This window comes from Pleurodeles waltl, chromosome 12 (genome assembly GCF_031143425.1).
Source record: "Pleurodeles waltl isolate 20211129_DDA chromosome 12, aPleWal1.hap1.20221129, whole genome shotgun sequence".
NCBI lineage: Eukaryota > Metazoa > Chordata > Amphibia > Caudata > Salamandridae > Pleurodeles > Pleurodeles waltl.
This window is the reverse complement of record NC_090451.1, coordinates 203,526,373-203,545,332: the sequence shown is the minus strand read 5'-3', so window position 1 is coordinate 203,545,332 and position 18,960 is coordinate 203,526,373. Positions and strand designations below refer to the sequence as shown.

General features: G+C 44.2%; 1 protein-coding gene across 4 annotated transcripts in view; it reads left to right on the top strand.

Annotated features, from left to right (window-relative positions):
• PIEZO1 (piezo type mechanosensitive ion channel component 1 (Er blood group)) overlaps nucleotides 1-18,960 on the top strand; it is a 742,509-nt gene that overhangs the window by 484,595 nt on the left and 238,954 nt on the right. For all 4 annotated transcript variants that reach the window (XM_069215849.1, XM_069215848.1, XM_069215845.1 and 1 more), the window contains 2 exons: nucleotides 14,113-14,289; nucleotides 16,787-16,912. In XM_069215849.1, the coding sequence (XP_069071950.1) occupies nucleotides 14,113-14,289; nucleotides 16,787-16,912 (303 nt within the window). The remainder of the gene's footprint in view (nucleotides 1-14,112; nucleotides 14,290-16,786; nucleotides 16,913-18,960) is intronic.

Here is an 18,960-nt window from a genome sequence, read left to right as displayed (position 1 = left end):
GACATCAAAAGAGCACTAATGTACTACATTGATAGAACAAAACAAATTCGGAAAACAAAACAACTGTTCGTTGCTTTTCAAAAACCTCATACAGGGAATCCAATATCCAAACAAGGCATTGCCAGATGGATAGTTAAATGCATTCAAACCTGTTATCTCAAAGCAAAATGAGAACTGCCTATAACACCAAAGGCACACTCAACTCGAAAGAAAGGTTTTACTATGGCCTTTCTAGGAAACATTCCAATGACTGAAATATGTAAGGCAGCCACATGGTCTACGCCGCATACGTTTACCAAACATTACTGTGTAGATGTGTTAACGGCACAACAAGCCACAGTAGGACAAGCAGTACTACGAACTTTATTTCAAACAACTTCAACTCCTACAGGCTGAGCCACCGCTTTTGGGGAGATAACTGCTTACTAGTCTATGCAAAGCATGTGTATCTGCAGCTACACATGCCATCGAACGGAAAATGTCACTTACCCAGTGTACATCTGTTCGCGGCATGAGACGCTGCAGATTCACATGCGCCCACCCGCCTCCCCGGGAGCCTGTAGCCGTTTCGAAGTTGATCTTGAACATTTGTAAATTTGTAAATATATCGCTTTAAACCACATTATGTACATACATATTTACTCCATTGCATGGGCACTATTACTATAATACACAACTCCTACCTCACCATCTGCGGGGAAAACAATCTAAGATGGAGTCGACGCCCATGCGCAATGGAGCCGAAAGGGGAGGAGTCCCTCGATCTCGTGACTCAAAGACTTCTTCGAAGAAAAACAACTTGTAACACTCCGAGCCCAACACTAGATAGCGGGATGTGCAAAGCCTATGAATCTGCAGCGTCTCATGCAACGAACAGATGTACACTGGGTAAGTGAAATTTTTCATATATATATATATATATATATGTTCGATGGCATCTGTCGCTGTAGATACGCATGTTCTGCAATAGCTCGCCATCTGGTGTTGGGCCGGAGTGTTACAAGTTGTTTTTCTTCGAAGAAGTCTTTCGAGTCACGGGACCGAGTGACTCCTCCTTTTGTCTCCATTGCGCATGGGCGTCGACTCCATCTTCGATTGTTTTTTTTCCGCCATCGGGTTCGGACGTGTTCCTGTCGCTCCGAGTTTCGGAACAGAAAAAATAGTTAATTTCGGAAGATTTTCGTCGGTATTGTTGCGTTCGGGATCGGCGTACTTACATTCAACACCGCATCGAAGATCGAAGAGCTCCGGTGCCCTTCGGGGTAGTTTTTCGATCCTCCGTCGGGGCCTGGTCGGCCCGACCGCGTGCTGAGGAACGCCGATGGAACGGACCCCTTTCCGTTTCTGCCCCAAATGCCACAATAAATACCCCTACACAGACCAACACTTGGTCTGCAACCTGTGCCTGTCACCTGAGCACAGCGAAGACACCTGCGAGGCCTGTCGTGCGTTCCGGTCCCGAAAAACACTCCGAGACCGTCGAGCCAGAAGACTTCAAATGGCGTCCGCACCGACAGCCCGACGGGAGTTCGAGGAACAGGAAGAGGAAGGTACCTTCTCGATCCAAGACTCAGACTCCGAAGGATTCGACGATACACAAACCGTGAGTAAGACGTCGAAAACCACACAAAGAAACATTTACAAGGCCCAGGGGACGCCACTGCCACCAGGCCATGGCTCAACCCATAAAATCGGTGACCGACCGTCGGCACCGAAAAAGGCCCAAACGGTGCCGAGATCGTCCGACTCCGGTCGAGACACCGGCACGCAGCCTTCTCGGGACCGAGAAAGTGCTGGAGACAAGCCTCGACACCGAGATGCCGGTGTGGACACGGCTCGACGCCGAGACAGCGGCACCGAAACAGATCGACGCCGAGAGGTTTCGGCCCCGAAAAGGAAAAAAGTCACCTCGGAGCCGAAAAAACACGCAGACAAAGTTTCGATGCCGAAACAAACTGCAAGCGACCCAGCTTCAGGCTCTTATACAGAAGAGCACTCGCTAACCTCCCAAATGCAGAAGCATAGGTTTGAGGAAGAGCTACAAGCAACTGATGCGGACCATACGCAAAAGCGTATCTTCATTCAGCAGGGGACAGGGAAAATAAGCACCCTTCCCCCCATTAGGAGAAAGAGAAGGTTGGAGTTCCAGACGGAACAAGCACCACAACCAAAAGTGGTGAAAAGAGTTACACCACCACCCTCTCCTCCGCCCGTGATTAACGTTTCACCAGCACAAACGCCATCACACTCCCCAGCTCACACCACCATGAGCCAGGGTGACCAAGACCAGGACGCATGGGACCTATACGACGCCCCAGTGTCAGATAACAGCCCAGAGGCATACCCTACAAAACCATCTCCACCAGAAGACAGCACCGCGTACTCTCAGGTGGTGGCTAGAGCAGCACAATTTCACAACGTAAGCCTCCACTCAGAACAGGTCGAGGATGATTTCTTGTTCAACACACTCTCCTCCACCCACAGCTCCTACCAAAGCCTGCCTATGCTCCCTGGTATGCTCCGGCACGCAAAAGACATATTTAAGGACCCGGTCAAAAGTAGGGCAATCACACCAAGGGTGGAAAAAAAGTATAAGCCGCCTCCTACGGACCCGGCTTTCATCACAACACAGCTGCCACCAGACTCTGTTGTTGTAGGAGCAGCTAGAAAAAGGGCCAACTCTCACACATCTGGAGATGCACCACCCCCAGATAAAGAAAGCCGCAAGTTTGATGCAGCTGGTAAGAGAGTCGCAGCACAAGCTGCAAACCAGTGGCGCATCGCGAACTCCCAGGCACTACTTGCGCGCTATGACAGAGCCCACTGGGACGAGATGCAACATCTCATTGAACATCTGCCCAAAGACTTCCAAAATAGGGCAAAACAATTGGTTGAGGAGGGACAGGCCATCTCCAACAACCAGATCCGCTCCTCCATGGACGCTGCAGATACAGCTGCACGGACAATTAATACATCTATAACTATCAGAAGGCATGCATGGCTCCGAACGTCTGGATTTAAACCAGAGATTCAACAAGCAGTTCTCAATATGCCTTTTAATGAAAAAGAACTGTTCGGTCCAGAAGTGGACACAGCAATTGAGAAACTCAAAAAAGATACGGACACTGCCAAAGCCATGGGCGCACTCTACTCTCCGCAGAGCAGAGGGAATTACAGCTCATTCCGTAAAACGCCCTTTCGAGGGGGGTTTCGGGGTCAAAGCACACAAGCCAGCACCTCACAAACCACACCGTCCAGTTACCAAGGACAGTATAGAGGAGGTTTTCGGGGACAATATAGAGGAGGGCAATTCCCTAGAAATAGAGGAAGATTCCAAAGCCCCAAAACCCCTACTACTAAACAGTGACTCACATGTCACTCACCCCCTCCACACAACACCAGTGGGGGGACGAATAGGTCATTATTACAGAGCATGGGAGAAAATCACTACAGACACTTGGGTTCTAGCAATTATCCAACATGGTTACTGCATAGAATTTCTACAGTTCCCTCCAAACATACCACCAAAAGCACAAAATTTAACAACACACCATTCCAATCTCCTAGAGATAGAAGTGCAGGCACTATTGCAAAAGAATGCAATCGAATTAGTGCCAAACACACAAATAAACACAGGAGTTTACTCACTGTACTTTCTGATACCAAAGAAGGACAAAACACTGAGACCAATCCTAGACCTCAGAGTAGTCAACACTTTCATCAAATCAGACCACTTCCACATGGTCACACTACAAGAAGTATTGCCATTGCTAAAGCTGCACGACTACATGGCAACTTTAGACCTCAAGGATGCTTATTTCCATATACCAATACACCCATCGCACAGGAAATACCTAAGGTTTGTATTCAAAGGAATACATTACCAATTCAAGGTACTGCCTTTCGGATTAACAACCGCACCAAGAGTCTTTACCAAATGTCTAGCGGTAGTCGCTGCACACATCAGAAGACAGCAAATACATGTGTTCCCATATCTAGACGACTGGCTAATCAAGGCCCATTCGTTAATAGAGTGCTCAAATCACACGAATCATATCATACAAACCCTCTTCAAACTAGGGTTCACCGTCAATTTCACAAAATCCAAAATTCTGCCACGCAAGGTACAACAATACCTGGGAGCCATAATAGACACATCAAAAGGAGTAGCCACTCCAAGTCCACAAAGAATTCAAAATTTCAACACCATCATACAACGCATGTATCCAACACAAAAGATACAAGCAAAGATGGTATTACAACTCCTAGGCATGATGTCATCATGCATAGCCATTGTCCCAAACGCAAGACTGCACATGAGGCCCTTACAACAATGCCTAGCATCACAGTGGTCTCAAGCACAGGGTCACCTTCTAGATCTGGTGTTAATAGACCGCCAAACTTACCTCTCGCTTCTGTGGTGGAACAACATAAATTTAAACAAGGGGCGGCCTTTCCAAGACCCAGTGCCACAATACGTAATAACAACAGATGCTTCCATGACAGGGTGGGGAGCACACCTCGATCAACACAGCATACAAGGACAATGGAACGTACATCAAACAAAACTGCATATCAATCACCTAGAACTTCTTGCAGTTTTTCAAGCACTAAAAGCTTTCCAACCAATAATAGTTCACAAATACATTCTCGTCAAAACAGACAACATGACAACAATGTATTATCTAAACAAGCAGGGAGGGACGCACTCCACGCAGTTAAGCCTGTTAGCACAAAAAATTTGGCATTGGGCAATTCACAACCAAATTCGCCTAATTGCACAGTTTATACCAGGGATACAAAATCAACTCGCAGACAATCTCTCTCGAGATCACCAACAGGTCCACGAATGGGAAATTCACCCCCAAATACTGAACACTTATTTCAAACTCTGGGGAACACCTCAGATAGACTTGTTTGCGACAAGGGAGAACGCAAAATGCCAAAACTTCGCATCCAGATACCCACACAAACAATCCCAAGGCAATGCCCTATGGATGAACTGGTCAGGGATATTTGCTTACGCTTTTCCTCCTCTCCCTCTCCTTCCTTACCTGGTAAACAAACTCAGTCAAAGCAAACTCAAACTCATATTGATAGCACCAACTTGGGCAAGGCAACCCTGGTACACAACGCTGCTAGACCTATCAGTGGTACCCTGCATCAAATTGCCCAACAGGCCAGATCTGTTGACACAGCACAACCAAAAGATCAGACACCCAGATCCAGCATCGCTGAATCTAGCAATCTGGCTCCTGAAATCCTAGAATTCGGGCACTTACAACTTACCCAAGAATGTATGGAAGTCATAAAACAAGCAAGAAGGCCATCCACCAGGCACTGCTATGCAAGTAAATGGAAGAGGTTTGTTTGCTACTGCCATATTAATCAAATACAACCATTACACACAACTCCAGAACATGTAGTGGGTTACTTGCTTCACTTACAAAAATCTAACCTAGCTTTCTCTTCCATTAAGATTCACCTTGCAGCAATATCTGCATACCTGCAGACTACCTATTCAACTTCCCTATATAAAATACCAGTCATTAAAGCATTCATGGAGGGCCTTAGGAGAATTATACCACCAAGAACACTACCTGTTCCTTCATGGAACCTAAATGTTGTCCTAACTAGACTTATGGGTCCACCTTTTGAACCCATGCACTCCTGCGACATACAGTTCCTAACCTGGAAGGTGGCATTTCTCATCGCCATTACTTCCCTGAGAAGAGTAAGCGAGATTCAGGCGTTTACTATACAGGAACCTTTTATACAACTACACAAAAATAAAGTCGTCCTAAGGACCAATCCTAAATTTTTGCCAAAGGTTATTTCACCGTTCCATCTAAATCAAACAGTGGAACTTCCGGTGTTCTTTCCACAGCCAGATACCGTAGCTGAAAGGGCACTACATACATTAGATGTCAAAAGAGCATTAATGTATTACATTGACAGAACAAAGAACATCAGAAAGACTAAACAACTCTTTATTGCATTTCAAAAACCTCATGCAGGAAACCCAATTTCAAAACAAGGTATAGCCAGATGGATAGTTAAATGCATCCAAATCTGCTACCTTAAAGCTAAACGACAGCTGCCCATTACACCAAGGGCACACTCAACCAGAAAGAAAGGTGCTACCATGGCCTTTCTAGGAAACATCCCAATGCAAGAAATATGTAAGGCAGCCACATGGTCTACGCCTCACACATTCACCAAGCATTACTGTGTAGACGTGTTATCCGCACAACAAGCCACAGTAGGTCAAGCTGTATTAAGGACATTATTTCAGACTACTTCCACTCCTACAGGCTGATCCACCGCTTTTGGGGAAATAACTGCTTACTAGTCTATTGCAGAACATGCGTATCTACAGCGACAGATGCCATCGAACTGAAAATGTCACTTACCCAGTGTACATCTGTTCGTGGCATCAGTCGCAGTAGATTCGCATGTGCCCACCCGCCTCCCCGGGAGCCTGTAGCAGTTTGGAAGTTACCTTCAATTATTTATATATGTATCATCTCAACCTTAAATAAGTGCATACTTAGTCACTCCATTGCATGGGCACTATTACTACAATTCAACTCCTACCTCACCCTCTGCGGGGAAAAACAATCGAAGATGGAGTCGACGCCCATGCGCAATGGAGACAAAAGGAGGAGTCACTCGGTCCCGTGACTCGAAAGACTTCTTCGAAGAAAAACAACTTGTAACACTCCGGCCCAACACCAGATGGCGAGCTATTGCAGAACATGCGAATCTACTGCGACTGATGCCACGAACAGATGTACACTGGGTAAGTGACATTTTCATTATTCCATTTGCATGGACATCTCTTTTCTTTATACTCTATCACTCGTACCTTACCCTCTGCGGGAAAACAATCCAACATGGAGTAGATGCCCATGCGCAGTGGAGCCGAAGAGGAGGAGTCAGTCGATCCCGTGACTCGAAAATACTTCTTCGAAGAAAAACAACTTGTAACACTCCGAGCCCAACACCAGATGGCAGAATATGCATAGCATGTGAATCTGCAGCGGAACATGCCACAAATAGATGTACACTGGGTAAGTGACATTTTATATATATAAATATATATATATATATATATATATATATATATATATATACACACTTGATGGCATATGTGGCTGTAGATACACACGCTTTGCATAGGTCCGCCATCTAGTGTTGGGCCCGGAGTGTTGCACGTGTTTTTTTTTTTAAAGTTTTTTTTTTAGAAGAATCTTTTAGAGTCACTGGATCGAGTGACTCCTCCTCTCAGTGATACTGCGCCTGGGCATCAGTCCTTTGTTAGATTGTTTTATCTCTGCTGTCTGGTTCGGACTTGTGTTCCTCTCACTCCGGTATTTTCTCAGCGCGGTCCATTACGAACTGATCTCTTCTATCACTCTTTCAGCTATGGAATTGTAATTCGATTTGGTTTTCTATATACTTCACAGTCGGTCCAAATTTATGAACCGGGAGCAGGCTTACCACCCTTCAAGGTGTCCAAACCTGTCTCGGGCCTAATCGTTCATGTGGTGTCAGACTATGCAGGGCTAATGGAACGTACTCCATTTTGCTTTTGCCCTTGATGCCACTTGGAATTCCCCCAAACCAACCAACATTTGGTGTGTAATTTGTGTCTGTCCTCCGACCACAACGAACAAACCTTGCAATGCCTGCTGTTAGTTTTAATTCAAGAAGATGCTCTGGGACACTAGAGCTCATAGGTTGGAGATGGCTTTGAAAGCACCAGAAGACACTCCGGATATCTTTGGGGAAGAATACGTGCAGGAGGAGCCGGAACAGGAGAAGGCCTTCTCCATCGAAGACACAGAGTTGGACATCCAATCTGACATTGAGAGCCATCCAGTCACCTCCACACAACCCATGAGTAGAACAACCCCTACTCCCCATACAGAGACTTGAAAAAAGCCCCAGAAGCAGGTTGCCGGACTGCCACTGCCTTCGGGCCATGGTCGGATCTGAAAATCACCTTCGGATGGCCCACCTCCTGGCTTGGCACTGAAAACAGCCAAGACCCAGATGTCTTCGGCATTAACCTTCAGCTCAGCAACATCACAGGCTCCTTCGGCATCGAGCAGATCCATCAAACCGAGCGCTTTGGCACCAAGCGAAAAAACCTCTGCAACCACTTTGGAGCCAACAGCTTCGACTTCATCTGCGAAAAATCAGAACATAAGATTGTGCCTTCTAGAGACTCCAGTCATTCCTCCGAAGCACCTTCACCAAGGGAAGTCCATCTTAGAAATAATGGACGCTCTTTAGCAAAAAGTCCATATTAAAAAAAGAACAGGAAGAACAATTGCTTCCCCCGAACCAATCAAAAGTAAGTTCACCTTTGAAGAGGCCTTGGACACTGCTTCACCCCCTAAAAAGGTCTCCAAGGACAAGGCTCCAGTTCAACCTCCGCCTTCTCCACCACACTCGTCAGTGCTCCCTTCTACTCCTCCACAACCTCCCCAATCTCCTACACCAAAGTTTTCACAACAAGGTTCACCACCACCTCAAGGAAGATGATTTGGGTGATATGCCACAGGACATAGCCCCATGGGATTCATATAGCCTAGATCCCATCTTTTCAAATGACCCTCACTTATCGCTAACATGGCCATCACCACCTGAAGACATATCATATCACCAGGTCATATCAAGGGCAGCCGCATACCACAATGTCCAGATACACACTGACCCCATAGAAGATGATTTCCTCTTTGACACCTTCACTACCACACATAAAGAGTGTCAGTTTTTACCCATACTACTGGCATGCTTAGAAATGCCTCTGATATTTTTAAAGAACCCATAAAGTCTCTGGTTATCACCCCCAAGGGTGAATAAAAAATACAAGGTGGCACCTACAGACCCTCTATTTATACGGGCTCAAATCCCTCCCGTCTTAATAGTCTTCACTACAGCATGAAAACATGCTAATAGTCAATCCACAGGAAAAGTGCCCCATCCTGATAGGAAAAGTAAAAAACTAAATGCAGCCCGGAAAAGAGTGGCCGCACAAGCTGCCATCACTGGGGTATCGTCAATTAACAGGCACTTTTGGCATGGTACGGCAGGGCCCACTGGGACAAAATGGAGGATCTCCTCAAGTACCTCCCAGAGGAACATCATAAAATAGCTCAAGAGATGGTTTCAGAGGGTCAAGCCATCTCTAATAATAATTCCATTAGGTGCGTAACTGATGCCACCGATACCACAGCATGCGGTATTACAACTGGTATCATTATACATAGGCACGCTTGGCTTAGGTGTTCAGGATTCAAGCTAGAAATACAGGAGGCAGTTCTCAACACGCCGTTCAATAAGGAACGCTTATTTGGCCAAGACGTCGACAACACCATAAAAAAACTTAAAAAAGACTCTGAGACAGCAAAAGCTATGGGGGTGTTACCGCCACACAATGTGGTAATTTTCATTGCCCACAATTCAGGGGAGGTTTCACACCATCCTCTCCTGAGCCTTCAAACCATCCTTTGCTGAGCCTTACACCTCTCAAAACAAAACAAGGTTCCCATTTCTATTATAGAGGTTCCTTTAGAGGATCTTACAGAGGTGCAAACAACAATGGCAGAGGAAACGCATCTGCCTTTAGAGGATCTGTCTTCACTGCACGCTAGTGACTACTTACACCTTCCAGCACCTCACACATCTTCAGTCGGAGGAAGCCTCAAAAGCCTCAAGCCACAATGGTCCGATATCACCACAGGTGCTCTCAATTATCCAACATGGTTATTGTCTGCAGCTCACTTCCACTCCACCTAACATTCTCCGTTGCGCTCACAAATTCTCACAAGAACATTTTACTCTTCTCAAAGAAGAGGTGCAATCCCTTCTTCTCAAAGGGACTATAGAACCAGTCCTCTTCTTACAACAAGGGTCAGGAGTATACTCCCTATACTTATACCATAGAAGAATGGGTCCCTCAGCCAATTCTAGATTTCAGACCACTAAATCTCTACATTATCTCGGAGCATTTCTATATGGTCACCCTCCAAGATGTCATTCCACTGTTACAACAAGGTGACTTTATGACCGCTTTAGATCTAAAGGACACTTACTTACATATTCCCATTCACCCAGCACACTGCAAATATTTCAAATTCGTAATTGTGGGAAAACATTATCAGTTCAAAGTTTTACATTTCGGGGTTACAACCATTCCCAGGGTCTTCACAAAATGTCTAGCAGTAGTTGCTGCATATCTCAGACGTCAGCACATTCATTTCTTCCCTTGCTTCAACGATTGGCTCATCAAAGTCAGTATGTTACAACACTGTCAAAGTCACACTCAGATCCGTGGAGCTCCTCCACACTCTGGGATTCACTATCAAATTTCTCAAGTCTCATCTCCAACCTTTACAGATACAGCCTTATCTAGGAGCAGTGCTCAATGCGCAGATAGGGTTAGCATTCCAAGTCCAGCTCAAATTCAAACTTCTCAAATTTTAATTTTGCAGTTACAGGAAGACCACACTTACACAGTGAAGACAGTGATGCAGCTGTTAGGGATGATGGCTTCTTGCAGTGAGATTGTACCTCATGCCAGACTGCACATGGGTCCCCTACAGCAATGTCTGTCTCATCTGTAGTATTAGTCACAGGGTAATCTCCAAGACCTTGTGTTATTGTTCCGCCAGACTCACCGCTCTCACCACCAACCTCTCCAAGGGGCAGCCCTTTCTGGACCCTGTGCCTCAGAACACTCTGACTACAGATGCATCACAGACAGGTTGGGGAGCTCACCTCAACAACCTCATAATACAAGGTCAGAAGTCTAGATACTCCTGAGATATTTCATCGATTAACGCCAAAAAGACTAAAAAAACAACCTCACTTTTCAGCACGTTGATATCTGAAAAATGATTAGTTCCAAAATGGTACATTTCATCCAAGCTAAGTTGCAGGCTAATTGGGGTGAAGTAAAGCAAATAATTTATAAAGAATATCAGTGTGTTTTGTGTAATGTACAGATATTGCAATATTTATAATACGCAGTATTTAACTATCTCTGTCCTGAAAAACAATAGATTTGTTATGAAGTCACCTCCAAGTCTGACTAATAATAGTTCTCTGTATATCTTGGCAACCAAGTCAACATGGCTGACCTGTAATTCGCTGTAAGCAACCAGTCTGTATTTCTGAAAATAGTTTGGCTCCTTACAGTAAGTGAGAAACAGCATCATCCTCAAAAACTGCATTGACAGACCGCAAAACAGCAGTAGTAAAATAGTTTATTTAGACAATCGGATGTCCATGTAAACAGAAACCTACTGTATATGTTTAAAACACATTTCAAAATAGCATTAATATTGCACTATTTCAAAACGCTGTAGTGTAGAGTTATTGCATCCCATTTTATTAAAACAAAAAAAAGGCCACAGCTATTTAATGCACACTCCCTAATCTGTAAAACCATTAAAAAATGCAGTTAATTGCTGTCAATTTGAACTTGCCTTTGCTAAATTGTCTCGCTTATGTTACCACATAAACCTGTTGATTGATCTCTGGTTTCCAAAGCAATATGTTGGCTGGAATTCGCACTTCCAATGCTGACATGTTTAAACACTTAAATTTCATTTGTTTAGGAAAATCTTACTTCTATCTTGTTTTTGGTCTAAAAGTAAAGGCTTTGTTTCTAGCTCTGCATGCTGGGGCTTTATCTATCATGTCATCATTTGGGTGGATCCTAAAGCGTTTAATGAAGAACCAATGGACTGACAATATTCCCTAATGCCACTTGATTATGCAGATAAATGTACATTTCTGCGTGTGTGTTGCAAAATAATAGTGGTCCCAGGTCCTGGCATGGTGTCCTCCTCTTCCCCCTCTCCAAACTCATGACAGTCAATGTTCCTCTGCCCTACAGCTTTATGGTTTAGTTATAAGCATATCCAAGGAAGGGAGACTGTGTTGCCCATTCATTAGGAAGAGTGAAGGGCATAATAGAGGGTAATTCGGTCATGGTAACGTGCCAACTGTGGAACAACCTACATACTCATTAATAACCTTGCATACTCTTCCAAACAGGCATTTGTTCAAAGTTCAAGGGAGAATTATTTGCTGAATTGGTCTGCATAGAGAGGGTCATTGGAACTGTCCATTTACCATATTACTTCCGTGCATAAGTGTCGCCATCACAGCCTAATGATTAATTGTGGATCAGCTTGAAAGCTGCATGACACAGTGTCCATATACCCCAAGCAGACTAGCCATCCCAGACATGATCAGTCTGGAGCATGTGTGCTCCTTAGGACACATCCAGATGTCTAGCTACAATAGTACTGTCACTATAGTTCACACAGTGCCCCCACAGAATTATTTCCAGGCACTTGCCAATAAAATGGAAGGTGTAACATACCGTTGTTGTTATAGATTGTGGTGTTTTTTATTATTTATTGAGATATACACATATATACTGAAAAAAACAAAGGTTATAGGGATGTTGTAGTTAGGCTCACATTTTAAGTGTACCAAATTATAGAAATTCACCTGTTATAGTTAGAGTTATCCCAAGTAACTATAACTTGTGCCCTAAGGTAACTAATAGCTTGTCCCCTGCCATGTACAGTTTTTTCATCAAAGGTTTTCCAGCAAATATTATATTGATATCAATTATGTTATCAAAGATGTCCCGAGTGCCGTAATTTGTTGGGTAATTAGCAGTGCATGGCGAGGGTGTGAGTTATGCACCCCCCCACCCTCACATTGAAAATATGAATGCCCCCAGGACATGGCCTACCCGTGAGCTCCAGTGAAACAAGCCCTCTGGGACCCCAGCACAAGAGCTAAGGAGTCAGGGTGTTCCTACCCTGGCTCCTTTTCCTATTTTTTTAAAACTTTTTTGTCTGGGACTCAGCCGAAGTCAAGTCCCAACATGGCTCCCAACACTTCCTTGTTAAAGTGTTGGCAGCCAATCATATCTCAGCACAGAATTGGGAGGGTTTGCAAAGCCTTTGCATCTATATATATATATATATATATATATATATATATATATATATATATATATATATACATACAAATGTGTTTTTTCTTAAATTACTTAAAAAAAACTACTGAAAGGATGTACACCAAATAACAAAAAGGTCACTTTCTGGACCAAGAGCTACCTTTCTGCCAAATTTGGTGTAATTCCGTCCAGTGGTTCTGGCCCTATCGCTGTTCAAAATCCCTTTATACAAATTAATGGGGGGAAAAGCGTTTTCGGAGCCCCTTTTTCTCGACCTCCCCTTGACGGATCAACCCAAAACCTTCCAGACAGCAGTTCACTTGAGCGTCAAATTGTTTTGAAAAATTCCATCTAGATTTGCCAAGCAGCACCAAAGATACAGGCAAGGGATTAAAGGGTTTTTCTATAGAAACTAGGTCCTAACTATAACTAACTAGTAGCAACGCCACTGGGTAATATATATCTATATCTCTGCAAAAAGTTATATAATTACCCAACAGCTTCAAAGACCGGAGGTGTGAAGTGTACCTTCATCAAATACCTAATATCAATACTTATTAATGGATTTACACTCAAAGGGTTAACAGAACCCTAACATAATTTACGCCCTCTTGGATCTGTAATTGTTCATTGCCATTTGATTGGTAGCCTTTCTAGGTGTGCCAGTCTAGATTTTGGCGACTAACTACAGACATGAGCATGGCTGCACATGCATGCTTTGGTCAGTCAAATAAGATATCATCCAGCCCCACACAAAAATGCCAACATGCAATGTGTATGAGACAGATACATAATTATCGTGACCCATCTTTTACCTGGTGTGCAATATTTACAATAATAGAAGGTAGAAATACAATAATATCCAGATTTTTATTGGAAATCGTAAGACTCTTTAAGACTTGTGATTTTAGCAAACATTCCCCTACGTTGTTTAAAATGAGCTCAATGCATATTCTAAGCTGGTAGTTTGAATGGCATGTGGTGGGGCACCTTCATATCAAGTGGTGTGGCTACAGCTTCAAATAGAAGAGCTTGTGGGTCATTGCCGAGTGTGGTTTATTAGTTCACCTGCAATAGTCATTAAAGTGATCTGTTCAACCTTTGTTTCATTTCAGATCTCTGTGATGAACTTCCTGTTTGTGGCTCTGTGGTCCTTCGCCATGCCTTTCCCCCGCTTCCGGCATATGGCCTCCTGCCTGGCCACCCTCTGGGCCTGCACCATCATAGTCTGCAAGATGTTGTATCAGCTGACCATTGTCAACCCACAGGACTACTCAAGCAACTGCACTGAGGTGCGTAGTCCTTGTCCTGGTATGCAACCAAGGCAGCCATATATCAAAACAAAATGGGTACAAATCCTAACAGATCAGAGTCTTTCAGTTGGTTTGAACAATCAGCTGCTTGTTAGAGCATCAAGTGCAACTCTATGGATCTTCCTTCTCAAATGATGTTGAATACTGAATACTTTTAATTTTCCTGCAAGCTTGTCCACTGCTGAAGCCCCATCCAAGATGTTTTGCTGTCTCTTTATCAGTGATTTATTTTAGCACTGACAAATTGCCCTTTGGCAACTGTGGTACATTTATTTTGGGACCATACGAGCAGTGACACAGCGAAGTAAAGATGGAAAGCATTAGTTAGGTGGAGAAACAGTGGGTAAAATATAAGTTGAGATGGGGAGTCGGAGCATCATTCAATGATTTTACTCTTTTGATCAAGAACAGTGGTCATAAAAACGTACTTCCTTGTGTGATTGGAGCAGAACAGTCAAAGTACGATTAAGATCTTGAACCCTGGCATCAGAGATGACACACATCTGTAAGCTATTCGTTCAATTGTTGACTGACTGTGCTTAACAAAAATGTGACTCTTACTACTCTTATATTCCAGAAAAAATCCAACTTGTGTTGCATTCTAGTCTATAGGGCTGTTTCACATATCATGTTATAATGCTTCAATCTAGTGTAGTTTTCAATACAAATTTTAAAGCTTGCTTGAGGTATTGCCCTTTCATCTTTTTAAGGCCAATCTCATCTGGCCAGAAGATCAGAAGTCTAGATACTCCTGAGATATTTCATCGCTTAACACCAAAAAAAACAACTTTTTAGCACGGTGATATCTGAAAAATGATTGGTTACAAAATGGTACATTTCATCCAAGCTACGTTGCAGGCTATTTGGGGTGAAATAAAGCAAATAATTTATAAAGAATATCAGTGTGTTGTGTGTAATGTACAGATATTGCAATATTTATAATACACAGCATTTAGGCATATATTATACTGAGGATCTGTTTCCACCCAAGGTTGGAGTGCAATGAGGCAGGAGTGAAGGGTAAAGGGACAGAGTTGGTGGGGAATGGGAGAGAATGGGACACTGAAAGTTTTTCTGCTGCACATCACTATTGATTATTTTTCCATTGCTCTACTTACCAGAGATGAGGTTAATTGGTATTCCTGGGTGAAAATATAACTAAGCGACATTATACACATTTTTCTAGTAGCAAACTTTATGGTGTATTTCAAAAGTGTATTTTTGCTTTTCCACCTTAGTCAGTGGTATGAAAGAGAACACAGCAGCAAGACTCTTTGCTGACAGTTAAAGTTCATTATTTAATTCCAGCAGATGTAAAAGGAATCCCTATGCCATGCAAACCCAGCAATTTTCTCCATAGAAATCCCCAGATGCCCATACATGCTATATTGTTTCTGGTGGTTAATACATCACAAACCTAGCAAACACAGCAGGGACATGTAGAAGCAAAGTAGGTTAGTTGGTGGAAAAGTGTATTGGGGAAGAATGCATACTGACAAGGTCAGATTTCCCTTTCTGCAATTCTTGATTTTTCGAGTGGACTGCAAGGTGTACCGTGTGGGCTTCTGTGGTTCAGATTCGAAAGAGCTTACCCATGTACTTGAAATATTTGCTGTAGTATGCACCATTTGGCTTGGTTTACCTACATTTTCTGTTTGAGGAAAAACTATTCACAGGCCCACTGAAGAGGGTTAGGCTAACTGTCTATCCTCTCTCTCACTCACACACAGTGCGAGTGAGACTGATTTCCATATTTTTTCCAGGCCTAGTTTTCTTATTAAGGATGTGGGTGCTGGTATTATTTCAGAAGGTAGGGCACTGGGATCCTAGAAGGTCTGGCAAATGCACAGGTAAAAGCTTTATTCAGGAGCACATTTGTATTCAAGTCTTGAGAAAGTGGACATTGAGCTCCTTTTTCAATTGCAAGACCAATGTGGAGAGGGTAGTGTCTCCGATTTGGAAAATTCACTCGAGGACTGGCTTATTACTTCCCTGGAAACATAGCTTTGGTTCACCAAATTCAAAAGTGTACTAAAAGGGACATTGGATACTCCTGCACATCTCCATTACATCACATCAAAGAGTGAGATCACAGAACCTTTGAGTAAAAGAATGACCCTGTACTACATAAAACAAATATTCTGGAACATGTTTACAAACAGTGATTGATGATGGGCATACGTAACTAGCTACTAGACCATAAAATCTAAAGGCACACCTACTTTTAAAAGATGCGGAGTCAAAGTGGGTAAAATTCAGGATTGTTTAGCAGTCCATGGAAGCTACAAGCAAAAGCAAACATAACATTGCTTTCCCTAATCTTTCTTCAATGATCATTCAATCGATAGAGAGTATTGTTATATGTTTGCTAATTACAAAATCAGGGATAGTGTCAATGGCTCAGCTCTTTCTACTATGTAGGGAGAAGCAGTGTCTGATTTCTTCTCAACTTACTGTTCCTTCTGTTTCTTTTTAGCCATATAAGAATAGCACAAACCTTGAAGATGAGGAGATCCTGAATTCTACCCTGTACAAGGCACCCGTAGATCCAGCCAATTGGTTTGGGATCCGGAAGGGCTTTCCTAACCTGGGATACATTCAGGTACAGATTTCTCCTTCCAAAGTAAATGTTAATTTTAAGGTTGAATGTTGAATATCATATGCTATGACTGAACTGGACATGCTATTTGTCTGCACACTGGTGGTGATGGCATTAATTGTAGTATTGTTGAGGTTACTTGAAGATAATCCATCTTAGGTGGCAAGGCTGTGTCATTTCTATGCTTTATGGGAGACAGTGTCACATTGGTGCCTTTACTGTACATTGTGGATAATGATTGAATACTATGCTGTAGGAAGTTGGCTCTGTATGTACTATTTCAAAGTAAGGAATAGCATGCACAGAGTCCAAGGGTTCCCCTTAGAGGTAAGATACTGGCAAAAAGAGATAATACTAATGCTCTATTTTGTGGTAGTGTGGTCGAGCAGTAGGCTTATCAAAGGAGTAGTGTTAAGCATTTGTTGTACATACACAAAGGCAATAAATGAGGAACACACACTCAGAGACAATTCCAGGCCAATAGGTTTTTGTATCGAAAAATATCTTTTCTTAGTTTATTTTAAGAACCACAGGTTCAAATTCTACATGTAATATCTCATTTGAAAGGTATTGCAGGTAAGTACTTTAGGAACTGTGAATAATCACAATAGCATATATACTTTTTACATAAAACACATATAGCTATTTCAAAAGTGGACACTGCAATTTTCACAGTTCCTAGGGGAGGTAAGTTATTGTTAGTTCTTGCAGGTAAGTAAACCACCTACGGGGTTCAAATTGGGGTCCAAGGTAGCCCACCGTTGGGGGTTCAGAGCAACCCCAAAGTTACCACACCAGCAGCTCAGGGCCGGTCAGGTGCAGAGTTCAAAGTGGTGCCCAAAACACATAGGCTTCAATGGAGAAGGGGGTGCCCCGGTTCCAGTCTGCCAGCAGGTAAGTACCCGCGTCTTCGGAGGGCAGACCAGGGGGGTTTTGTAGGGCACTGGGGGGGACACAAGTCAGCACAAAAAGTACACCCTCAGCGGCACGGGGGCGGCCGGGTGCAGTGTGCAAACACACGTCGGGTTTTCAATAGGTTTCAATGAGAGACCAAGGGGTCTCTTCAGCGATGCAGGCAGGCAACGGGGGTGCTCCTCGGGGTAGCCACCACCTGGGCAAGGGAGAGGGCCTCCTGGGGGTCACTCCTTCACTGGAGTTCCGATCCTTCAGGTCCTGGGGGCTGCGGGTGCAGGGTCTTTTCCAGGCGTCGGAATTTTGGATTCAGACAGTCGCGGTCAGGGGGAGCCTCGGGATTCCCTCTGCAGGCGTCGCTGTGGGGGCTCAGGGGGGACAACTTGGGTTACTCAGTCTTGGAGTCGCCTGGGGATCCTCCCTGTAGTGTTGTTTCTTCACCAGTCGAGTCGGGGTCGCCGGGTGCAGTGTTGCAAGTCTCACGCTTCTGGCGGGGATTGCAGGGGTCTTTAAAGCTGCTCCTCTGGAAACAAAGTTGCAGTCTTTGTTGAACAGGGCCGCTGTTCTCGGGAGTTTCTTGGTCTTTTTAGAGCAGGGCAGTCCTCTGAGGATTCAGAGGTCGCTGGTCCTGGGGAAAGCATCGCTGGAGCAGTTTTCTTCCGAAGGGGGGAGACAGGCCGGTAGGGCTGGGGCCAAAGCAGTTGGTGTCTCCGTCTTCTCTGCAGGGTTTTTCAGCTCAGCAGTCCTCTTCTTCTTAAGTTGCAGGAATCTAGTTTCCTAGGTTCTGGGGAGCCCCTAAATACTGAATTTAGGGGTGTGTTTAGGTCTGGGAGGGCAGTAGCCAATGGCTACTGTCCTTGAGGGTGGCTACACCCTCTTTGTGCCTCCTCCCTGAGGGGAGGGGGGCACATCCCTAATCCTATTGGGGGAATCCTCCATCTGCAAGATGGAGGATTTCTAAAAGTGAGTCACCTCAGCTCAGGACACCTTAGGGGCTGTCCTGACTGGCCAGTGACTCCTCCTTGTTATTCTCATTATTTCCTCCGGCCTTGCCGCCAAAAGTGGGGCCGTGGCCGGAGGGGGCGGGCAACTCCACTAGCTGGAGTGCCCTGTGGTCCTGGAACAAAGGGGGTGAGCCT